The following is a 26,706-nucleotide window of genomic DNA, read 5'->3' as shown; positions in this document are numbered from 1 at the left end:
CCGCTTCTGCGAAAGCTATGGCCAGTGTGAGGGGCGGAGCTATATTTAACACAGTACGTGTAACCTCACACGCACTCGTCAATGCATTTGAAATAAAATGCGCGATTATTTAATACTATTTCTCGTCAAAAGTACATCGAGCTCGCTTTGAGGCTTTGCCTTTTTCATATTAGACATAGTATCTCATGCGCACGAAATAAATAAAAACACACCGTATGGGACATATTACATATATGATTATCGTATCGATTGTAATTTCTACGTCTTTTACTTTCTTACGAACACCGGTGCCACAGTCGGCATTTGCGCATTATCAGCACATTTTCTATAATATTTAGGTAAGTTGATTTTACAGTCAGTGCTCAAGCCCTTTAAATTAAACAAACGGACATATGCTAAGAAAATAACCGGTTGTCAAGGCAATATTTTTTCTTTCCTAGATGTACAAACCATTTATTATTGAAGCTAAAAGGAAGAGTTGTCGGATGGGAAACATTATTCAAACCAGTCGCCAACTACACTCCGGTCCCAAGTCGAACTGGCTTCACGTTAACTTGTCTACAAACAGTTTTTTGTAATTTTTTTTTCATTAAGTGTTTTCTGAAAACAAAATTACAAGAGACTGGGATCATGGTGAACAAACAAAACAACACTGAACACTAGTCCTATAAATATGACGTCGCTTTGAGATATTTTTGCTTCTGGGCAAAGCAACGTCATATCGAAATTGCTCAAAAACCCATAGCATGTTCCGCCAGAAAATCAGGCGGAATGAAAAACAATGAAGACAGCGTGTATTTACATAATATGAACAAAACTAAAAAATAAATACCTTTTGTCAAAATAATTAAACTGTCACATCCGAAAAATCATGATTAAATCCTGTCATGTATTTCAATTCCTTTTACAGCTGATAAACAAATGGCGGCCGTAAAGTGCGTGAAATCTGATTGGCTAATTCAAATGCAAGCGTTAAACTGAGTTAGAACAATCTAACAGAATTTTTTTTTAACGAAATAATTGCCCATGCACCGTCAGTGTGTTCAAATATATTTTTCTGTTCAAAAATTTGGAATCAATCAAACAAATAATAACATATTAAAAAGCATAATTATTAAATCATTTTCAAAATACTTTTTACCAAAGTAAAATTTAAAACAGATCATACCTGTGTTTCCACATATAATATGATGCAATCTTTGACACTAGTTACATGTAACAGCACATAAATTCCTGTTGATACGTCTTAACAGAACAAGGAGGAGCTGGTATACTCATGATTTCGTTTTGTTTTTTTTTCCGTTTGTATACCAGGGAATACCTTGGACTGAAAATTTAGGGAGAAGTCACTTCTCCCATCAGGAAAAATAGGGAGAAGTTTTGAAATTTACGGAGAAGTGATGCTTCCGTGTAACATCTCATCAAATCAAGCTATAACATTGGATTTATTTTTCAATTTTATTTCATGGACATAATAAAAACAATGTGAAACAAGTATACAGGCATTTGATAATATGTATGGCATATAAAATGAAGAAAATGTGTACTTAAACATCTCTATGATATATATATAACCTTATTAAATACTATTTCAATGAATCCTCGTCAAAATTTATCATACGCATATTATAATAGATTTTATATACCGGTAACATGATAAAACAAAGTAATCATTAGATCTCAACAACACATATCATTATGCACATAGTAGTCAAGTAGCATACTTGATATAGTTCTTACATGAAAGTAACAAACACTTCAGTCAGACAGTCACTGAATTTCATCAACAACAGTCAATTTGCTCAACATTTTCTTACTTTTTTTCAGACTATGACATCCTTTTCGATATTGAAATTTTTTAGGGATGGCCCATCCTCAGATATTTTCAGTTACATTATTGAGGTTGGTTCTCAATCTGGATTTTATCCTGTTCTGGGTTGAAAAACCCTCGCTCACAAGCAACACTGCTTACTGGGATATTACACAACATATTCTGAGACATTCACACACAGTATATTCTGAGACATTCACACACAGTAGGTACCATGGATGTATGGTCTTTGGTGACATACTTCTTGTATATTCAAACCTTTGTAACTACCCACAACTAGTCTTTTGTAAGTCTGATATTCTGATGATAATTTTACAGAGTCTAACAAAGGCTTAATAGAACAGGTTACAGATTATAAAAGTGTAAATGCATGTCAAGTGAATTTAAAAGCTCATGAACTCCATAAACTTCTGAGTAAAGGCTAGCTCTTTTATTTTAATAGGTTTAATCACATGAATCAAAAGTTAATCACTTTTCTTTCTTTTCAATGTCTTTTTGCTCTTTTGTTTGTTTTTCCTTTAAAACACAAAATTTCATGATGTTGAATTCTTTGTTTTGCTCTCTGATTTCTTGAGCCCTTTTTGCCTGTTTTTTTCGTTCCTGCATGCTACGACAGTGCACTGGATGAAACTTTTTTACCTTAATAGTATCCGTGTTCAAATCTACAGTTATATCAGCCTCTTCAGCAATTCTATGTTTCTGTGTAACCAAAACAAGTGTAAAGATGCGATCATCTCCATTTTTGCTTTCATGTGCATTCTTCAATTCAGTAATGATCCCTGTTCCATGTTCTTTTTTTCTACCAGTACTGTTGATATAATATTCTATCACATCACCTTCTTCGATTTCAGTTCTAAGGTTGACAACAATAGTTTCAACTTCCAGGGAACTCTTTTTAACATAGTCCTCCTCTGTTTGATCTAATGTCTCGTTGTTGTGTACTGGGTTATAATATTTCCAGTGTTTCTGTTTAATTGATGCCCAGTAACATACATGGTCAGATCTATTACAACGCCAATGCCATTTTCTCTCACCCAACCTGCTTTTCATCCTTGAAATTATTTGATTTGCTTGATATGTTGGAAGTTTTGTCAGTGTTTGTAGCCAAATTGAGCTTTCAGACCAACAGATTTTGTCTTCGGTCAGTTTGATGTTGAAAAATCCTTTATAGTAAACTATGGATATTTCACTTGTTTCTGAGTGAATTTCTGTGATAAGGGCAAATTGTTGAAATATAAAATGTCTAAATGTTATGATGTAACCTCTTTTAATGTCTGACAATTGTTTGACTCTAGTAGACCAACGCAGGTGCGGGGATTTTAGTTCCCCATGTAACCAACGATAAAACATGTTAAGGTTGGTAAATATCGCATGTAATATTATTGTCACTGGCCATACCCGGAACCGTGGTGTACAGGCATCTGTGATAACATAAAATAAAAGTCCAGATAAAGTGAACCAACATAGTTTAATTAATAAGATCATCTGTTTTTCCTCATAACAATGTTGACATACGCTTCTGTAGTTCCTGTATTTATTGTTAAGGTGAAGGTATCTGCCAAATAAAAGTATTAAATAGAATGCTCCGATGACAAGAAGTGTAAAGCCAGGCCCATACATAGAATTAAACGTATTTTCACTGGATGCAAAAAAAGCAAAGAATCTTAATGTTTCTAGGAGAAGCTGTGAAAGGATCCCTGCCATTCCTGAACTTATCTTTAAAGGAAACAGAAAAAATCTCCATTTCTGATCAATTTGAAAAGACTCCTTGCTTCCGAGAACGCACCAAGTTGCAAAATGTTCACAATTGCTTACAAAAAGATTATATCTCCCAAAGGTATTTCTGTGTTTTCCTGTGGCTCTTTGTACTATTTCTGTGGCAGGATATTTTGGATATTTATATTGGACAATGTATATTTCATCATATTTCAGATCTCTTTCCTCCTCTGTTATTTTTATTGACCCCTTCTTCAATCCGGTTACATCTGTGTAATGCATTAGAACAAGCGTAACTTTGTAATTGTTACGCTGTTTTATTTCACCAATTATAGCATGATGGAAGTATTGAGCTTTCAGACTGTGTCTATTTTCCTTGTAGGTACATTTTTTCCTCCCAGGTTCACAGATATGTTGGCCAATTTGTAACTCGGAAACATTTAGTACCCTCCTTATCTTAGAGCAATTCCCACAGCCAGTATTTTCTTCCGTTTTTCTAGCTGAATTTCCCATGATGAACTTCTATGGTTTAGATTGACCAGTAAAATTAATGCTGAAAATGAGTAGAAAATATGATTGAAATGTTCAGAAAATATGATTGAAATGTTTAGAAAACATGATTGAAATGTTTAGAAAATATGATTTTGTTTAGAGTGATTTTTATAGTGTCATATTTTCTGACATAAAACTTAAATTTTCTGACATAAATTTTCTAAAATCTGCAAAGATCTCATTCAGAGTAGTCTAATATCCAAATTTACAAGCTTAAACTTGTCAAATACAAATATATACATTGTATATTGTTATCCGATGTAAAAGTATTTAGATATTTAAACAGTTTTATTTAACTTAGTAAAGAAAAATAACTGATTCATATGTTTCTTTAAGAAAAAAATTGGAATACAAATGTAAAGGAAAAAAGCACCTACCTTGACAACAAAACTTAATTGATTTGAAATTGAAAGAAAATTTCCTATCTCAATAGATTTACGATTCTCCTGGGACGATCAAATATTATTTAATTGCATGTTGCAATTCTTTTATGTTTACCATTTGGGTAAAATAGATCTGTTACTGTAAAGCATATTTACACTGAATATTCCTTCCAGGTGAATTCTTTAACATATTTGACTGTTTCTAATATTAAAGTTAAAGATTTATGAAGGTATATAGATAATGTTGTATGTACGGAATATAATTATTATGCCATGAGTAACTGAATGTAAAAGGTTGACCCCAGTTAAAATTGGAAAGTGGTTTTAATTATAACCTTGACATAATTGTAGCAGACTAAACAACTGGTGCAGTTCATGAATGATCGGTACCAAGTTTTGTTGTGCCTATCATTTTTAGCTCACCTGTCACAAAGTGACAGGGTGAGCTTTTGTGATCGCTTTTCGTCCGGCGTCCGGCCGTCCGGCGTCCGGCCGTAAACTTTTAAAGAACTCAAAGAGCTATGGCTAAGATATTGAGCATCAAACATGTTCTAATAGGTGTCTACCAAGTTTGTTCAAATAAAAGCCCTCGGGTCAAAATTGGCCCCGCCCCAGGGGGTCATTGATTTTCCCTATATGCATATAGTAAAAACTTAAAAAATCTTCTTTTAAAGATCCAAAAGAGTTAGAGCTAAGATATTTAGCATAAAACATGTTCTAATAAGTGTCTACCAAGTTTGTTCAAATAAAAGCCCTGGGGTTAAAATTGGCCCCACCCCGGGGGATCATTGATTTTCCCTATATGCATATAGTAAAAACTTTTGTAACCGGGGATAAATGATTGAAGACTTGCTTCTATTTCATCATTTTATTGTCGGACATACAAAAAACGAGCCTACAAACAAAATACAAAGGAATTACAAATAATTGATTTACAAAATAATAAAATTACACATTTCATCCAATTCATCAATGGAAAAGAATAAATATGACATTAGAAATATATAAATTCTTACCAGGATCAGCATACAAGAACTTTCCATAAATGATGTTCAAGTTTACTAATAAGTAACTATTACTATCAACAACTATACTGTAAAGTAAGTTATCAGTTACTCGTATAATGTGGAACTGGCGAAGGGAAATATTTTACTTAAGCAAGAAAATGTTTCGCGGGGATTTTAGGGTCATGCACGTGAAATATAAGTGAACACATTCATACAACCTTTCAACTTACAGTGACCTCTCATACGAAACAGACTATACAAAACATTACCACAGTTAGGCAAACAAACGACGACACAACAGTTAGGCGAATACCAACCAAATACAACATAACACGGAGGAAACAATATACCAGTGATAAACAGAAAACGATACACAGGTTACACTTAAAAAATCTTCTTTTAAAGAAATCAAAGAGCTATGGCTAAGATATTTAGCATCAAACATGTTCTAATAGGTGTCTACCAAGTTTGTTCAAATAAAAGCCCTGGGGTCAAAATTGGCACCGCCCCGGGGGTCATTGATTTTCCTTATATGTGTATAGCAAAAACTTAAAAAATCTTCTTTGAAAAAACCCAAATAGCTAGAGTTAAGATATTAAGCATGAAACATCTTTTAGTGAGTGTCTACAAAGTTTGTTCAAATAAAAGACCTGGGGTCAAAATTGGCCCCGCCCCGGGGGTCATTGATATTCTTTATATGTGTATAGCAAAAACTAAAAATCTTCTTTGAAAAAACCCAAATAGCTAGAGTTTAGATATTAAGCATGAAACATCTTCTAGTAAGTGTCTACAAAGTTTGTTCAAATAAAAGCCCTGGGGTCAAAACTGGCCAGCTGGCCTCAGGGGTGTCATTGTTTTTAACTATATGTGTAGTAAAAACTTAAAAAAAATCTTCTTTTAAAAAGCCCAATGAGCTAGAGCTTAGATGTTTAGCATGAAACATCTTCTTATGGGTGTCTACCAAGATTGTGCAAATAAAAGCCCTTGGGTTAAATTGGCCTTGCAACGTTGGGGGGGGGGGGGGGGGGCCTATATACAGGTGAGCGACCTCAGGGCCATCATGGCCCTCTTGTTCATTTTCTGGGTCAATGATTTTTGAGTTATGGCCCTTTAATGATTTTTTAAAAAATCTTTTTAAGGTTTTGTCCTGACGACTTCTCTCAAGCAATATCAATGAAACTATCCAGGATTGATCGGTACCTCAAGTACTTGCACATATATGATGGGTTTTCCAGTTGAATGATTTTTGTTTGTGTTATGGCCCTTGAATTAACATAATTTAGCTGTAACATACAATTGGTTGTCATTCAGCAACACATGTTATCTATCATAACATTAATGCTCTTGTATTATTCACTGATGGTGTTGATTGGTTTAATAATATAGAGTTTATTTGAAGTTTGCTTTTAGCAAAGGTTTTAAACTAAATAAACTATATAAAAACATATATTTTTTAAAAATGTATGAATTTATGAAACTTTGGGACTGACCACTTTATTGTACCAATCTACATTGGTACCATCAGTGCTTTACCTTTATCAACATTATTTGTTTTCCTAGCTGGATTTGAATTTTCAGTGCTTGAAAAAAAAATGCTCAAGTTTTTCTGAACTTTTTCTGATGTATTTATAATACATTATTCGATTTCAGACTTACATGTATCTTTCTCAATTCTATAAAATACATATACAAAAAATGTTTTAAATAGCTACCAAAAAGTAGTAGATAATCTACATTAAAGAAAATCTGTTACAGCTAAAGAGCAAACAGAATTTCTAATTTTATAACATACCTAAATAACCATTATAATATATAAAGGGCTGACTAAGAGTTAAAATTATTTCTTTGACAGCAACTTTTTGAGACGACAAAATGGTAGTAAGGACTTACCAGGATGAACTGAAGTATCTGGAGAAGGTTGGAAACTGTGCATGGAGAATAAAGAAAGGCTTTGTAGACAACATGAATGTAAGTCAATAAGTTTAGTTACATCTTGTTTTAGCTAGTATTATTAAAGAGTGATTAAGTTTGCATTACACAAATGCTGCAGGCTCGGGTTAAATGACATATATATATAACACAAAATTAATGGTACAAAGTAAGGTTAATTTACATATGTGTTCAACAGATAGTGCAAGTTATTGTTGTATTACATATGCGTTAGACATATGACACAAGTTGAAGTTGTATTAGGTTTGTATTACACAATTTGTGCAAGTAAAGGTTGTATAACATATGCATTACACAAATGACACAAGTTGAAGTTGTATTAGGTTTGTATTACATGTACACAATTTGTGCAAGTAAAGGTTGTATAAAATGCGCATTACACAAATGACACAAGTTAAGGTTGTTTTTGTTTTGTATTACACAGATTGTGGTAGTTAAGTTGTATTAGGTATGCATTACACAAATGGTACAATGTAAGGTTGTATAACATAATTATGTAGTACACAAATGGTAAAAGTCAAGAGATTAATTAACCCATTACTTCATATACACGCCTTTTAACGCCTTTTTCACCCCCCCCCCCCCTTTTTGTTGTCTCAAATGGTGAAAAAATGCATTATTTAGGCCCTAAACACTTGTTTTTGTTTGAGAAATGTTGTTAAAAAAAGTGACCACTTTTTCGGCGCGGCCCCCCAACCAAAAGATACATCAGGGGGTTGCCAGAAGGGGAATATGCCCCTTCTGTTTGGGGGGTTTGAAGGGGGCGGAGTCCCCCTCATCGTCAAGAAAATTTTGGACTTGTGAGAGGCTATAAATGACCCCAGGTCGATCATAAGGTAACGTGTAACCATCGCTGAAAAGCATTTGACACTATCTCAATCCATTGAGAAGTTGCAGCACTTTGAAATCAATTATAATGGAAAAAATCAACGCAAAATAGTGATTTTTGGCAATTTTGAGATGTCCCCTTGTTGCCATGGTAACAGAAAATTTAAGCCTGAGCATGTTGTTGCAAGGGCAATGGTCCAGTCAACATATGTGCCAAGTTTGATTAGTGTTGAAGCAGTTTTTATAGTATTATAGCAATTTGAACTTGTAACGGGAGACTTTTCAATGAAAACAGCCATTTTTAACAAAATGCTCATGAAGTAATGGGTTAAATATGCATTAGACAAATGGTGCAAGTTAAGAAATTCTTAATCACTACACAAATAAAGGTTTAAGGTATGGCAGGAGTAAATAAACTTACTTTTCACACAGAAGTGGGATTGAATGATTGTTCTTGTTTTGTAGATCTTAGGTTATATGAAGAATATTTGTTTTGCAGGTGGAAGGGCTGTTCTTTGTGAATGATTTTTTGGAGAAACTAATGTTTGATGAACTGAAGCAGTCATGTAGGAGTGGTGGATATGGTGGTTTTCTACCTGGAATGAAACAGATAGGAAATGTTGCTGCCTTACCAGGCATTGTTGGGGTAATTTACCTATCTGTGTCAACAGTTGTATTTATTGTTGGTATTTTTTAGCTCACCTGTCACAAAGTGACAGGGTGAGCTTTTGTGATCGCTTTTCGTCCGGCGTCCGTCCGGCGTCCGTCCGTCCGTCGTCCGTCTGTAAACTTTTACTTTAAATGACATCTCCTCATAAACCACTAAGCCAATTACATCCAAACTTCACAGGAATGTTCCTTTGGTGGTCACCTTTAAAAATTGTTCAAAGAATTTAATTCCATGCAGAACTCTGGTTGCCATGGCAACCGAAAGAAAAAACTTTAAATATCTTCTTTTAAAAAACCATAAGAGGTAGGGCTTAGATATTTGGCATGAAACATCTTCTAGTGAGTGTCTACCAACTTTGTTCAAATAAAAGCCCTGGGGTCAAAATTGGCCCTGCCCCAGGGGGTCATAGATTTTCCCTATATGCATATAGTAAAAACTTAAAAAATCTTCTTTTAAAGAACCCAAAGAGCTAGAGCTAAGATATTTAGCATGAAATATGTTCTAATGGGTGTCTACCAAGTTTGTTCAAATAAAAGCCCTGGGGTCAAAATTGGCCCCGCCCCATGGGGTCATTGATTTTCCCTATATGCATATAGTAAAAACTTAAAAAATCTTCTTTTAAAGAACTCAAAGAGCTATGGCTAAGATATTGAGCAGCAAACATGTTCTAATAGGTGTCTACCAAGTTTGTTCAAATAAAAGCCCTGGGGTCAAAATTGGCCCTGCCCCAGGGGGTCATTGATTTTCCTTATATGTGTATAGCAAAAACTTAAAAAATCTTCTTTGAAAAAACCCAAATAGCTAGAGTTAAGATATTAAGCATGAAACATCTTTTAGTGAGTGTCTACAAAGTTTGTTCAAATAAAAGACCTGGGGTCAAAATTGGCCCCGCCCCGGGGGGTCATTGATTTTCTTTATATGTGTATAGCAAAAACTTAAAATCTTCTTTGAAAAAACCCAAATAGCTAGAGTTTAGATATTAAGCATGAAACATCTCCTAGTAAGTGTCTACAAAGTTTGTTCAAATAAAATCCCTGGCCCGGACCCAGGGGTGTCATTGTTTTTTACTATATGTGTATAGTAAAAACTTTAAAAAATCTTCTTTTAAAAAGCCCCATGAGCTAGAGCTTAGATGTTTAGCATGAAACATCTTCTTATGGGTGTCTACAAAGTTTGTGCAAATAAAAGCCCTTGGGTTAAGTTGGCCCTGCAACATTGGGGGAGGGGGGGGGGGTTGGAGGGCCTATATACAGGTGAGCGACCTCAGGGCCATCATAGCCCTCTTGTATGTGTTAAGTCAAAGTTTGACAGTGTATCTGAATTAATTTACCAGTAATAGTCAAAGCTCAACAAATAGATCTGTGGAAGTAATGTTATGGCAAGAAAATGCCATTAGGCCATCCTTAAAAAAATGTTGGTTTTTTTTATGCTGGACAATATATGCTTTGATAATCTGGTAACAATTAATAAATTGATAACTGAATTCTAATTTAATAAGACCTACATTTTATTTCTTCTATTAACCTTTAAAAGAACGAAAACAAAGCACAAGGCATAATTTTCTGATTCATAAAAAATATATAATTTTTTTTATCCAGACCATGAAAAAAAATTTTGAGTAGGGGCAAATTTTGTGAGTCGGTCGTGTTACTGCAAACGAACATTTTTTTAAGGATGGCCTTAGAAACACAGAGGTAATATGATTTTGCTGAGACATTTGAACTCACTATTTTGAATTTTTTTCTGTACATAAGTAACATTCTTATTTATTAACCATAGTGAAAATGTATTTTATTGAATTTATGATTTATAACCTATTGATGTCAATATTGGTCACAATGTTTATTTGCTGATCATACATGACTATTTATGAAATTGTTATATGGAAGGATATGCTTATATTTTCAGAGATCTATAGGTCTGCCAGATGTACATAGTGGATATGGTTTTGCTATAGGTAACATCTTCTTTTGCAATAGTCTTCAGTGTAATATTGTTTAGGTCTGACTGACAATTTATATATAAATTGATAAACTTGAATGGGGTTGTTTGTGGCCAATGGTTGTAGGTCTTTAATTACAAACCACTTTCACCTAAATGCTGTGGGATCAAATCCCCACAGGGACTTTGGATTCTTTCATGTGAGGAAGCTATCCAGCTAGCTTTTGGAACATTAGTGTTTCTACTCGGGTGCCCTTTTGTGCCTGAAATAATGTACAGAAGGGCATCGAGGTCCTCCTCTACCAGTTTGTTTGATTGGGTTTTACGACACATCAACACAGTATAGGTCATATCGTGACGCTTTAGTGGTGGAGGAAGACCTCAGGTGCCCTTCTGTGCATTATTTCAGGCACGAACAGGCACCTGAGTAGAACCACCGACATTCCGTAAGCTAGCTGGATAGCTTCCTCACATGAAAGAATCCAAAGTCCCTGTCGGGATTCAAACCCACAGTGGTGAGGGGCAAGTGGTTTGAAGTCAACGACCTTAACCACCCAGCCACGGACGCCCCTCTACATGTAAAGCTGGAAAGTTGCCATGTGACCTATACTGTGTTGGTGTGACGTCAAACTAAAAGAAAAAAAAATCAATAAACAAACATAAGAAAATCTAAAAAAAAAACTATGTAGAAGCATAAATATAAAAAATATTTAAAAATGCTCTGCTATAGAAAGGGAAAAAGTTCAAATTAGAATATTTTGTTAAAATAATATGCTCTTTTTACAAAAGGTCACTTTTAATGTGACACTTTTCTAATGAAATGTTTATTTTATTTTAATTATAATATAATGTATAATAATTACAAATTCATAATATGTTTGTGCTTGTGTTAAAGGGAACATGGCAGCATTTGACATGGGAAATCCTGACTCTGTTGTCTCCCCTGGTGGTGTGGGTTTTGATATAAACTGTGGTGTACGTTTGTTAAGGACAAACCTCACAGAGAAAGATGTACAACCTGTGAAGGAACAGCTGGCACAGTGCCTGTTTGATCATATACCTGTAGGTGTAGGCTCCAAAGGAATTATACCCATGAATGCAAAGTAAGTGTGCAACTATTATAGTATATCTTTAAAAAAGAACAAAGTTACTAAAAATAGAAATCTTGAAAGTGTGTTATGTATATATAAATGAATAGTTTGTATGTATATTGCTAAAGATTGATTGCATATATGTTTGGTAATTTAACCCTTACCATTCTTGTAATTGAAATAACCCAAAAAAGATGTAGCATAAACATTCTATTGTTTGTTTGTGTAGTTTTTCCCCATTATTTAACCCTTTTCAGCTTTTAAATGAACATGAAAGGATATAAAGATTTATCTTTTTAAAGTTATTTACAGTAAAATTATGTTATTTTCATAACCTTATGGTCAATTCTCAAAATAATTTTAATATAGAATGCCTCTTTTATTTAATGCATAAGTCATGAATAATGTATATAACAAAATATTATGCTGATATTTTAAGCAGGATCTTAACGGTTTATTATTGGTTTAGGGCATGAACCTGTAGCTCTTTAGAAATAACACGAACAAATTTCCTTCACACAGTATTTTGCAAGTGTTATTTTTACCAAAAATTCAAACAATAATTTTGTAAACAACAGATATACAGGCAAAAATATAAAGCTTTATTCAAATTAGTTAATGAGTTGTGTCATGACAAAACCAACATAATGGGTTTGCGACCAGCATGGATCCAGACCAGCCTGCGCATCCGCGCAGTCTGATCAGGATCCATGCTGTTCGCTTACAAACCCTATTACAAGTAGAGAAACTGATAGCAAACAGCATGGATCCTTATCAGACTGCGCGGATGCGCAGGCTGGTCTGGATCCATGCTGGTCGCAAACCCATTATGTTGGTTTTGTCATGACACGGCTCATTTGATTCCTGTCCATTTCAACAGAAAATGACCTGTGTATGTGCAGAACAAATACCGTTTCAGTAGATCTGGGTACAATTTGTGTATTGTGGCATTTTGAACTTGGTAATTTTTGTATGCTTAGAAGAAACAGCTCTTAATTATCAACTATTAAATTATCTTCACAAATGAACTCTGAATACATTTGTAATTGCTAAAAAAAACCTTTAACCACCTGTTAAAGATGACTCTATTTTTATGTATTTCAGAGATCTTGAAGAAGCTTTAGAGATGGGAATGGACTGGTCATTGAGAGAAGGTAGATGTTATATACAGTCAACTATCGTTATCTAGACATCGCTTTTCTCTATATTTCGTTTTCTCGATGAAATTTTGAAAGTCCTGATTTTCTTCCTTCTTTATCTATATTCGAAATATTTGTTTATCTCGATATTTTTATTTCGATATTTTCAGTATCTCAAAGTAAAATTTCAGCCCCCGACAGTAATTTTCACGCTATTATCCTTTCTTTATCTCGAATAATAATTTTTCGTCTCTCCCCCGCAGAGGTGTGACCAACACAAACCAGATGATAATCACTTAATGGCATGTGTCATAATGATGACCATGTTTGTAACAAGTCGAGCTTTGTTTATAAAAGTTTACCTTATTAACTTATTGATTGACTTATGTCAAAAATGAATGAATCTTCCGCTATATATAAAATATTCGAACACTGTATTAACTTTATTGTGACTTTCAATGTAAATGAAAAAGTGTTCGGTATAGATCGTTGCAATATTGTTTTACAACATTGAAAAAAATATCAAACAGCGGTAGAACTATCTCGAGAATGGTCCGATAACCAACTAGGGAGGATATCTGGATCGACCGCACTAAAAAAGGTTTTCACTATACTGGTGTATTACTGAGTAAACCTCACTATGTTTTTTTATCACAGACTCCCGTATTTCTGCTGGTAAACATCCGCTAATTTAACTTTGTTAAATATCGACTTTGGGATATTAGGCTCAAGAAAACAAGACAAAGGATATCATACTTTTAATTTATTTGCACATGCCTTTGTAAAAATCACTTACTGCCTTGTTCAGACCTTATACGTTTATCTCGACATTTCGTTATCTTGATATTTTTGGACGGTCCCGATAACTTCGAAATAACGAGAGTCGACTGTATGTCATATATCATGAATTTTATATAAAAGTTTTAAATTTCTGAAATCATGTTTCTAGTGTATGTTTATATTTTGATGAAATATTAAAGAAAATATTGCAGTATTGGCAGACACAAGAATCTGTAATAATATAAAGAAAAACTAATTCCTGAAAAATGTACAGCTTTTTCTTCAGGATAATTTATTTCAGCACATAAATTGTTGAAGACTGAATACTTCTAAAGTGGGTCCCTTGTAGGCATGAGGGATGTTGCACTTTTCCATTATCCCTCATAAACAGACTCAATTAAACCAAATCCACAGTTTTCATTTACAGTTTTAGTTTCTTAGGGATCACCCCCTTTTAATGATGGTGACTTATTCAAATATATATATATTATATATATATTAACATTTGTTAAGACTTGATAGAGTGATGCCTCTTATTAGCTCACCTGTCACAAATTGACAGGGTGAGCTTTTGTGATCGCTTTTCGTCCGGCGTCCGTCCGTCCGTCCGTAAACTTTTACTTTAAATGACATCTCCTCATAAACCACTAAGCCAATTTCATCCAAACTTCACAGGAATGTTCCTTTGGTGGTCACCTTTAAAAATTGTTCAAAGAATTTAATTCCATGCAGAACTCTGGTTGCCATGGCAACCGAAAGAAAAAACTTAAAATATCTTCTTCTAAAAAACCATAAGAGCTAGAGCTTAGCTATTTGGCATGAAACATCTTCTAGTGAGTGTCTACCAAGTTTGTTCAAATAAAAGCCCTGGGGTCAAAATTGGCACCGCCCCGGGGGGTCATTGATTTTCCCTATATGCATATAGTAAAAACTTAAAAAATCTTCTTTTAAAGAACCAAAAGAGCTAGAGCTAAGATATTTAGCATGAAACATGTTCTAATGGGTGTCTACCAAGTTTGTTCAAATAAAAGCCCTGGGGTCAAAATTGGCCCGGCCCCAGGGGGTCATTGATTTTCCCTATATGCATATAGTAAAAACTTAAAACATCTTCTTTTAAAGAACTCAAAGAGCTATGGCTAAGATATTGAGCATCAAACATGTTCTAATAGGTGTCTACCAAGTTTGTTCAAATTAAAGCCCTGGGGTCAAAATTGGCACCGCCCCAGGGGGTCATTGATTTTCCCTATATGCATATAGTAAAAACTTAAAAAATCTTCTTTTAAAGAACCAAAAGAGTTAGAGCTAAGATATTTAGCATGAAACATGTTCTAATAAGTGTCTACCAAGTTGTTCAAATAAAAGCCCTGGGGTCAAAATTGGCCCCGCCCGGGGGGTCATTGATTTTCCCTATATGCATATAGTAAAAACTTAAAAAATCTTCTTTTAAAGAACTCAAAGAGCTATGGCTAAGATATTTAGCATCAAACATGTTTTAATAGGTGTCTACCAAGTTTGTTCAAATAAAAGCCCTGGGGTCAAAATTGGCACCGCCCCGGGGGTCATTGATTTTCCTTATATGTGTAAAGCAAAAACTTAAAAAATCTTCTTTGAAAAAACCCAAATAGCTAGAGTTAAGATATTAAGCTTGAAACATCTTTTAGTGAGTGTCTACAAAATTTGTTCAAATAAAAGACCTGGGGTCAAAATTGGCCCCGCCCGGGGGGTCATTGATTTTCTTTGTATGTGTATAGCAAAAACTTAAAATCTTCTTTGAAAAAACCCAAATAGCTAGGGTTTAGATATTAAGCATGAAACATCTTCTAGTAAGTGTCTACAAAGTTTGTTCAAATAAAAGCCCTTGGGTAAAAACTGGCCCGGCCCCAGGGGTGTCATTATTTTTAACTACAGTCTAACTTGCCCATGCGACCACGTGTATTAAGCGACTTTTGTCTTAAACGACCACTTTAAATTTCCCCCGATCATTTTCTCTCTATATCTTTAATGTATTAAGCGACTTTTGCTCAACGCGACCAGCGACCGCTAATTAGTCACCTAATTGACATCAATCTTTTCATTAAACGACCACTTTTACCTGTCAAGTAATTGTGTTTTCAGAGAACGCCACCTCGTTATGTCAAAAGTGTCAGCAATCAAAACACAACAATAAACGTGTGAAAAACTCTATTTCCCATACCGTTTTAGCGTATGCAAATGAAGTTAAGTACACGCGTGACGTGTATTATCCAATAATATCGGATAAACAATGCAACGCTCCGCCCATACTGAGATGGTGTATACGCTTCGCTTGTTGACATTTAGACTGCATTGAATTGACCTTGAACTTGATCAGCCATTAAATTAATCGTAACAAATAGATGTAGTCTGTTTATTTCAAATGAAAAAATGCACAACAGAAAACATCTTCACTATTAGGGTTTTCGTGTTGGAGACAAGGAAAAACAACGGTGAAGTTAAGAAATTCTGGAAAAAATGTCAAACGTGTACGTTATGGATCAAAACTGTTTTGTCAATAAATATCAGAACGTTATTTTTACATTTGCATCCGTTTAGATTATCGGAGCGTACTTATTATTCAACATTTATTTAAAAATGAAGTTGAAAAACAATTCCATTGAATAAAAAAGATGTCATTTATAAATTTTGACTTTTATATCATGCTGACTGTCTTAAGAGACCGTTTCATTAAGCGACCGTTTTTGGTGTTTCCCTTGCCCGGTCGCTTAATACACGTTTGACTGTATATGTGTATAGTAAAAACTTTAAAAAAAATCTTCTTTTAAAAAGCCCAATGAGCTAGAGCTTAGATGTTTAGCATGAAACATCTTCTTATGGGTGTCTACCAAGTTTGTGCAAATAAAAGCCCTTGGGGTTAAATTGGCCCTGCAACATTGGGGGGGGGGGGGGGGCCTTATATACAGGTGAGCGACCTCAGGGCCATCATGGCCCTCTTATTTTAGTTCTTCTCCTACATCTGATAATTACCTTATCATCTGCTGTATACAAACTTGATCATTCTATAACTAGTGAGTGTAAAACTGTTATATTTTGTTACAAACTAGGTTATATATGGGCTGAAGATAAAGAACATTGTGAAGAATATGGCAGAATGTTACAAGCTGATCCATCTAAAGTCAGTCCTAGAGCCAAGAAACGAGGTCTTCCACAGGTATTCTGTTGTATTAATTCCTGTGATATATGCTATATACAGTCAAACTTGTTCTAAAGACCAATACTTGAATTAGACACACTAACTTGTTTTGTAATTTGGCCATATTCATTGAAAAGGTTTTGTGACTTAAATAAAATCAGATTTAGAGCAAATACCTATGGCCATCCATTGAAATTCTTCTGTAACTGCTATGAAATATGCTTAATACTGACATAACAAAAGGTTTTTTGAACTGATGATCTTCTAATCATGTTTGACCTTATGCATTAGAATCAGTGAATACTGCTGTCAAAAATGGCATATTGTGTCATACTTAATTAAACCATTATGTATTCAACTAGGACTGGGACTCAATATTTATTGTTTATATTTGATGCTTAGTACCCTTTCAGGGGCATCCGTTCAATGTGCTAATAGTGCTGAGTTTTAATCACTTACCTATACCAATGGGTATGAATCTTGCTAGGGATTTTTCCATGTAATAAAGCTATCCAGCTAGTATATATTGAAGGTTGATGATTCTACTTGTGTACCTGCTGATATCTTATATAACACATATTCAAAAGTATTTGTGGTCTTCCTCAAATATTGAAGGTGGAAAGGTCGCCATATGACCTTCACACTGTCACTTTAAACTCTTGAATGATAGAAAAGTCCATATGCTTACTGACAATTTGTTGAGATAATGCAGGGGTTTCATTGTTAAAGGCTTACTATGCCCCAGACACAAATATATTTTCCAATCTTTAAAAAGGGTCATATCTATTGAGCCATGAAAGCAAAACATGGTTCAAGTAATTGGCCTATTAGTAACTGTTTGAAAATTAAAATAGGATATTAAAGATAAAAAGCTTTTCAGAAAGAAAAATAAAAGCATTTCTGGGGCATAATGGGCCTTTTAACAGATTCATAATTCATATCATGGGTTAAAATACTGTTAAAATTGGTTGTAATTTTAGCCTTTAGGTATCCTCCTTCACCTTTGGCCAAATTGGTTGTTTTCATTGGCACATTTGTTGCCTCAGTAAAAAAATGAAAACCCATGATTATGATGTTTATAAAAATAGATTATAGGTTTTTTCCTGTCATTAAGATATATTAAGTTGGGAGGATAAAAGTTAAGATATTTTATTTCAGTTGGGCACACTAGGTGCTGGCAATCATTATGCTGAGATTCAGGTGGTTGATGAAATAATAGATAATTTTGCTGCTAAAAAGATGGGAATAGAGTTCAAGGGTCAGGTGTGTGTAATGATCCACTGTGGCAGTCGAGGACTTGGTCATCAAGTTGCAACAGGTTATAAATTCATCAAGTCTATATGAAGAATTTGGTTTATTAGAAAATTATAGTTTGTTTTATTAAACTTTAGGTAAAAGTGACTTTAAGCTTGGCTACTCAGTTTATAGGCGTGTATTATGTCTCCCAAAATTTTTGGGAGACATATTGTTTTTGCCTTTGCCGTCTGTCAATATGTCCGTCTGTCCACATTAAGCTTGTCCGCCCTTCACAGGTCTAACTACTGGTGGGATTTCAACCAAACTTTGCTGTAATGATCAGTTCCATCCCTGGTTGTGATCGCAACCTGCACGTTTTGCTTCGCTGCATAAAATGGCCACCAGAGTTAAAAATAAAAAAAATCTTGCGGCTTTCACAAATCAAACCTCTGGTGGGATTTCAACCAAACTTCACAGGAGTGATCAGTACAATCTCTAAGTATGCACATGGCTGGCACGTTTCGCTTCGCTGCACAAAATGGCCGCCAGAACACAAGAGAGAAAAAAATTGTCCAGCCTTCACTTGTCAAACTACTGGTGGGCTTCCAACCAAACTTTACAGGATTGATCAGTACCATCCTTAGTTGTGCACATTGCCAGCACGTTCTGCTTCACTGCACAAAATGGCCACCAGAGCTAAAAATAGAAAAATCTTGTCCCACCTTCACAGGTCAAACTGCTGATGGGATTTCAACCAAACTTTACAGGAGTGATCAGTACCATATTTAGTTGTGCACATCACCGGCTCGTTCCGCTTTGCTGATCAAAATTGCTGCCAGAGCTAAAAATAGAATATTCTTGTCCGGCCTTCACAGGTTAAACTACTGTACTCTTCTAGTTCTACTTCCCTTAACATTAGCACTGGCATAGGTGTGACATAACAGTCTTTCTTGCATATCAGACAGGATAATATCCTGTTAACACTGGTGCTAGAAAACCCTGTCTTATACCCCCCATGTTAGACAAGTTGCATGCTTTAAATGACCTCATTGTCGCACACCTTTTATGAATGAATTGCGTTCTAAGGATGATGTCATTTTACCGTTATGAATGAAGTTTGTAAGTTCATACGCTACTATAAGAAAAAAGTGCGTAATGAAAATAGCAGTTTTTGTAATTTCTGTTCCGAATATAAATGACATTTAATATGCTAGAAAAAGAATCAAACACTGGCTGCAGGTACAGATGGAAATATCTAGCTCTATGGTAACTGTTTAACAGAAACTCGGCAGAGCCTCATTACCGCCGTAAACAGTTACCCTCGAGATAGATAGTCCACAAAAAGGTTTTATTTTTTGAGTGGAATGTCCTTTAAGGCATATTGATTTTGGAGCTTCATCTGAATAGGTTTTCCTGAGTGAGGAACCTTGCCAAACACCTCAAATAATAAACAGAAGGCCATGCCATTTCTACTCAACTTCATGTATGCAATAAACAAAACATTTGAACTTTCAGATTCCCTGGTTGTGATGGAGAAAGTAATGAAGCGTGACAACATATTAACAAATGATAGACAACTTGCTTGTGCCAAGATCAATTCCCAGGAAGGTCAAGATTACCTCAAGGGTATGGCTGGAGCAGCCAACTATGCCTGGGTCAACAGATCCAGTATGACTTTCCTAGCAAGACAGGTAAACTTGATATATTGAAATTGGTATTTCTTTTAAACTACTTATGTACAAGTATAAAATATATATTCTAATATTAGAATATAGGGCTGGAGGAGTCATTTCCCAAAATTAAGCCTTGTTTGGGTTAAATATAAGGGAGATTGTTTCCTTGTATAACCTCCTTGCAATTTGCTGTATAGGTTCCTGCTGCCCCATCCTTCACGACAGTGTTGTTATATTTTTCTTGTTTTTAAATCATTCATCCCTGCAGATTAAGTGGAGAAGATTGAATATGGCTGAGGCCAGTGCTAGGGGCAGGAGAGATAAAGGATATTTGTTTAGTTCAGTGTAAGATCGGAATATATTTCACCGAGTGAGCACCAAAAGGTATATTTCACGAGTGGCGCAGCCACAAGTGAAATATGAACTTTTGGTGTTCACAAGGTGAAATATATTTTGATCTTACACTAAACTAAACAAATTTTCCTTTTATTATATGCAAAGAAACGTTTTAAAAAGACATTAAACCTAATACTGAATAAAAAGTGCGCCAAATAATAAGACGACGTGACGTCATTTACGACGTCACGTCATTAAGTTGGTACCCAGAAGTGTGCACGCTGGTATTTCACTGAAATAATATAAGGGGCTTAAATTCAAAACAGTGAAATTATCAAAGTGGTAATTTCACTGTTTCAAACAGTGAAATTACCAGTTTTATATCACTGATATATTCCTATAAACCACCGAAAAGCATGTAATAAATGTAGCACATTTCCTAAATACCTCATGATCAGGCTCAATCAAATTTGTCTGTAATTTTCATTTATTTTGTTGATTTTATTGTTTCTGAGTTATTGTTTCCCCTTTTCCAGAATTTTGTACTATTTATTTAACAGTCTAAAATACCAAACTAAATTGTGATGAATTAATGTATTGTCTGATTTATTTTATCTCTAAAACATTTATGAAAGTATACAATGTCTGTATTCAATTTTCTTTCAGGCTTTTGCTAAGATGTTCAATTCGACCCCTGATGACCTTGACATGCACGTGATTTATGATGTGTCACACAACATCGCTAAAGTAGAGGAACATTTTCTAGACGGCAAGCAGAAGACACTTTTAGTACATAGGAAAGGTTCGACCAGAGCTTTCCCGCCACATCATCCTCTTATACCTGTAGATTATCAGGTAAGACTTTTGTTTTAACTCTTAACCTGAACCGAAAGTGATTAGCATTTGTCACCAGTATAGACCCATAGCAGTCTGATTAGCTGACTAATTTCAAATTTTCATCTATATATCTCTTAAATTAATTATGGACAGTATCATAAATAGAAGTTGAACATGTGTAAAAGATTTTTCTGTATGAATGATGATGATAAAATCATTTTCAATTTAGTCATATTCAATAACATTTCTAAAGTTATACTGAAGTAAAATGCATAGATTCCTGACCTGTCTTACTCTAATTATTAGATAAGTGAATACAGTCAGAATTTCACCAATACATAATGATTAACAAAAGAGCACATGTCCATGTTTGTGGCTAAATCTATTGTTATTAAAATTAAAGGTCAGATTAGGGATCTATCATTTTCCTAATTTATCCTACAAATGTTAAATGCAAAGGGTGATAAAGCTTGTTATGGAATAATTGTAACATTACCAGTTATTTCCCATTGATGGGAATATACACTTCTATCCACGTACTCGCCCACTCTTGCCTGAAATACCAAACTGAGGGTCACTTACCTTTATAGTGTGACTTAAAGACAGTGAAAAATTAAAAATGCTTTCATTAAGTAACAGTTAACCTTGCTAAAGATGATAAAATTTCAACAATTAGCAATAGGGTAAGAGATATAATATTCTTATAATGATTTCAGTTGACAGGTCAACCTGTGTTGATTGGAGGAACTATGGGAACATGTAGTTATGTTCTTACTGGTACAGAACATGGAATGAATGAGACATTCGGAACTACTTGTCACGGTGCTGTAAGTAAAATTAGCATCCCTGTAAAATAGTGAATCCCCAACAAAATCATCTGTTTGGATATGATGATTTAATTCAAAGATACAAGCCAAAACAACTTTACAGATTAACACACCATTTCATACTTTTGAAAACCAGTTTTGGATTGTTTTTCCTATTTAGTTAAAAAGTATTTTATAAAGCAAATTTACAAACATATATAATTTTAGATCACAATATTAAAGAGTCTTTAAGTATATGGATTGATATACAAGCATAACACTTTTATTAATTCCTTCTCATGTTTATGCAATACATTCTTTCATTTTGCAAAAGATAAATTTAATGAGTTTCACATACATGTTAATGGTAAGGAATTTAGGACATAATAGAGTTAATATCTGAGCCTAGCAATGTTGTATCAGCAAAAACCTACAAGTTTTAAGTAAATTTTGAGTTTACTTGACAAGTTAAAGTGCATTAAGCTTTGCTGTTCAAATTACTGGACAGGTGTATTATATAAAGATAATGTTTTACAGGGGAGAGCAATGTCACGAGCCAAGTCTCGACGTAACTTGGACTATACAGATGTATTAAATGCTCTCGAGGAGCAGGGAATCAGTATACGTGTAGCGTCACCAAAACTTGTCATGGAGGAGGTAAATATATTCCCAAACACCTATTTTCTTCTCTTGTATTTGAAGGTAATTTAGGCAATATATTAATGTACTTGTTGATACATGAAGATTAAAGTTTGAACAAATCTTAGCTTTGAAAGATTTAACATATAGATGTATTAAGTGTATAAAAAATACCCCACAGAAATATTCCACTGAAAGTGTTATTCGCTGTAGTTGTAAAAAAAAAACAACTAAATGTGCTCTTCTGACATATTTTGATATTTATTTAAATAAAGAGAAGAAAAGGCATGATAAATCTTACATAGTACATTTTGGTTAAAGTTTTGTGTTAAAAAATGTTTGTTCAATTTATCCATTACTTATTATAAGGCGTTATAAATGGCTATATTTATGTGTGTTAGAATTTATACATGTATACAGTAATATATATATGACCATTGTATATGATGTCTTTCTTATTGCTGTGGTTTCATGTGCTGCAAATAAGTTAATAACAATCATGTACTTTGATTAGGCCTATTACATTCATGGGCTTTTCATTACCTAATACCACTAATGCATTTGGTTGAAGTAAACTTTATACTTGTCATAATTTAATCTTTGAGAATTCATGCTTATGTATTGCTTCCATCTTGAATACTATATCAATGTAAACTGAGATACTCTCGATTTAAACACATTGCTGTTAAGACGTATTTGATTGTATCAATTACAAAAGGAGTTACCGTACTAATGGCATTTAATTATGAATATATTTGATATTTCAGGCACCACAATCTTATAAAAATGTAACAGATGTTGTAGATACATGTAAGTTCAAATTTGTTGATACACATCTTTCTATATACTGGTTTCCTAGCAGTTTCCGGCCACAAATCACACTTTTTAACAAATAAAATAAAAATCAGTCTACGGAGGCGTACAAAACTTTGACAGGACAAAGTTAGGTACCTGTCCAGCATTGCTCTGTGTTTAATGTTGCACTTTCATTTTACTTTTTAGCTCGACTATTCGATAAGAATAAGTAGAGCTATTGCAGTCACCCGAGCGTCGGCGTCTGCATCGGCGTAACCACTTATGTTAAAGTTTTTGTAATAGTTCAAATATTTTCAAAGTCCATTGACATATGGCTTTGAAACTTTGCACACTTGTTCACCATCATGACCCCAACCTGTAGACAGGAGGAGGTAACTCTATCAAGCATTTTGACAGAATTATGCCCCTTTTTCGACTTAGAATTTATGTTAAAGTTTTTGTAATACCTTAAATATTTTCCAAGTCCATTGACATATGGCTTTGAAACTTTGCACACTTGTTCACCATTATGACCCCAACTTGTAGACAGGAGGAGGTAACTCTATCAAGCATTTTGACAGAATTATGCCCCTTTTTCGACTTAGAATTTATGTTAAAGTTTTTGTAATACCTCAAATATTTTCAAAGTTCATTGACATATGGCTTTGAAACTTTGCACACTTGTTCACCATCATGACCCCAGCCTGTAGACAGGAGGAGGTAACTGTATCCAGCATTTTTTTTTTACTATCAAGCACTAAGAATAGTCGAGCGTTGCTGTCCTACCGACAGCTCTTGTTAATTTGAATATAGGCCTGAAATGTAACACCTTTTTTCACTTTTATTAAAAAAATCATAGCACTTTTCCTGACCTTTTTGATTTTGAATATAATTCAGTACCATAAAGCAATGTTAAGATGGTCTTATCAGACAAACAGAATTTCCCAACCTTTTCCGTGTCATCTGCAAAAATATTTTCCAAAGTATTGATTTACCTAAAATGGGGTCTTAGTTATTGCGCATGGATATTCAAACTAGAATTCCCCAGGTGTTGCTTATTTTTGAAAGTCGCAAGTTCTCTTATGTAACTTTAAATAACAGGCAAAACTTCAAAACATATAAATCGTTGTACTATTTTAAATGCTGTTTAGCATAGAAAACAAATGTCTCTCTGATTGATGAAGTAATGTGGATGCCTTACTGGTAAAAATAGACTGTACTGGACGAAAATGATAAACGGCCGGAAAACTGCTAGGGGACGGAAACTGCTAGGAAACCAGTAATCTTAAGTTACAAGATTCATCATAGTATAAAATTCTTCATTTTATGTTCACTATTGAACATTTTTAAGAATGATAAAAATGTTATTCCTAAAATGGAGCATTTTTTACATGTGATGCCTAAGAAATAAATGTGTTTCCTTCAGCAGAAAGGACAGAGATGTATTTTATGAGGTTATAATAATGGATTTAGAACATGTAGGATGCTTACTACATGAAAAAACTAGCATTGATTGTAATATTATGTGTGATAATGGTAGTACGATGTAAACAAAGTGGTATTTTGACTTCCATACAAAATACAATTTTACCATAAATGTACTTATTATCAAAACTTAAAAGAAGCCAGGGATGGCTCAGGTATATGACCAACAAGTTACGACAGGACACAGAAAATAAATACTTGTAAAAAATAAAAATGCCTTAATTTTAATACTTCTTAAGTCTTTAACCAAGATATATGTGAGAAAGCAAGATTTCATACTATATATTGGCAGCTTGATGCATGTTGATTAATTCTCTGTACTTGTATTTCAGGTCATATGGCTGGTATTAGTAAGAAAGCTATCAAACTTCGACCAATCGCTGTGATCAAAGGATGATGTCACGTGACTGTTACTTGGTGCAATATCATGACTATTCTAACCTCCACAAACTGTGATTGTGCCCAGCGTGAGAAGCTTGCTTGTAATGGGCTTGTTCTTTTAATGACCTGGAGATCTTCCATGTGTTTAAGAATAATGTTATTACATGTATTATCATTATCAAGTTTATTTAATTTTTTCGACTGGATATCTTTGTCTGTTTAAGGACAATGTTCTTCTCATCATTATCAATTTTATTGAATTTCCTATACATGTTTGGAGATTTTCTGATGTCGACAACTTTACTGGCCTTGTTATTTTCTGCCAAAGCTTTGTGTTCATGATCATTATGATAAATAATTGTGGGAAATGGTTCATGTACTAATTTCATAACCGCATCAAGGACATAATATTTTAATGCTGAAAATGATTGTTTAAAGGTATATAGGTGAATTTGTCTGTAATCAGCAACATAATTATTTCTCACTTGGTAAGAATCTTACAACTAATTTAACTTTGAGCCTGCTGACGGAAACAAATTCTATCCATGTAACCTATGCAGAACAAGATCATATGGCACATCTGTATTTAAAAATGATAAATGGTTTTGTCCAGAATGAAAGATGGACAAGTCTATTTAAGATATTTTGGGTGATACAGGTTAAAGAGCAGAGTCTGTAAATTTCCATGAAAAGGAGCAAAATCATTACATACTATAGTGAACAGTCAGTTAAAATACTGGAGACAGAAATGAAAGGTTTATAAATGTATATGTCAATTTATAATTTTGTGTTCAGTATGTAAACCAACTGTAAAAGATAAATATCAAGATGGTTGTATGTAATTGGTCAGTGTCAAACTGCTTTGGCTAGTATTCAACGAATGCCTACATTTGATATTGTAATAATATCTCAAAGTATTACATAGGGTTAATGGTCTTGTTAGTGTTAACATGTGGTGAAATGGTTCAGATTTTACTTTGTGAAGATGAAATTTTTGTTATGTGTTTTTAACATGCAAGTAAAATGGTACATCTCCAGAAAAGCAAAAATATTTTTTCAAGAAATAAAGCACAGGAAAATAATGCATGTATTTAAAGTAATTTATAATTAGTCCAGGTAAAAGTGTTATTATATGCACTTTATGACAAAATTTACAATAATTTATCACCAAAATTCATGTTAACTACTACATTGTTACAAAGGAAAGGGTGGAAAAAATTAGCCTTGAAAATTCAGTGCATATTACAAATGAGCCGCGCCATGACAAAACCAACAGAATGGGTTTGCGACCAGCATGGATCCAGACCAGCCTGCGCATCCGCGCAGTCTGATCAGGATCTATGCTGTTCGCTATCATTTTCTCTACTTGTTATAGAGTTTGTTAGCGACCAGCATGGATCCTGATCAGACTGCGCGGATGCTCAGACTGGTCTGGATCCATGCTGGTCGCAAACCCATTAT

At 34.1% G+C, this 26,706-nt stretch overlaps 1 protein-coding gene across 1 annotated transcript; it reads left to right on the top strand.

Annotated features, from left to right (window-relative positions):
• Positions 1-220: 220 nt before the first annotated feature.
• Positions 221-26,706, top strand: LOC132745382 (RNA-splicing ligase RtcB homolog). Its single transcript, XM_060734290.1, has 14 exons — positions 221-338; positions 7,342-7,457; positions 8,767-8,913; positions 10,846-10,894; positions 11,774-11,981; positions 13,074-13,123; positions 16,969-17,075; positions 18,216-18,375; positions 19,809-19,984; positions 20,969-21,157; positions 21,856-21,966; positions 22,483-22,602; positions 23,352-23,394; positions 25,197-26,706. The coding sequence occupies exons 2-14, from the start codon at positions 7,362-7,364 to the stop codon at positions 25,259-25,261; spliced, it is 1,521 nt and encodes a 506-aa protein (XP_060590273.1). The 5' UTR covers positions 221-338; positions 7,342-7,361; the 3' UTR covers positions 25,262-26,706.

Source organism: Ruditapes philippinarum, unplaced genomic scaffold (genome assembly GCF_026571515.1).
Source record: "Ruditapes philippinarum isolate M1 unplaced genomic scaffold, ASM2657151v2 ctg1933_1_1_1_1, whole genome shotgun sequence".
In the NCBI taxonomy this organism is placed as follows: domain Eukaryota; kingdom Metazoa; phylum Mollusca; class Bivalvia; order Venerida; family Veneridae; genus Ruditapes; species Ruditapes philippinarum.
The sequence above is the reverse complement of the archived record's forward strand: the minus strand, read 5'-3'. Positions and strand labels throughout refer to the sequence as shown.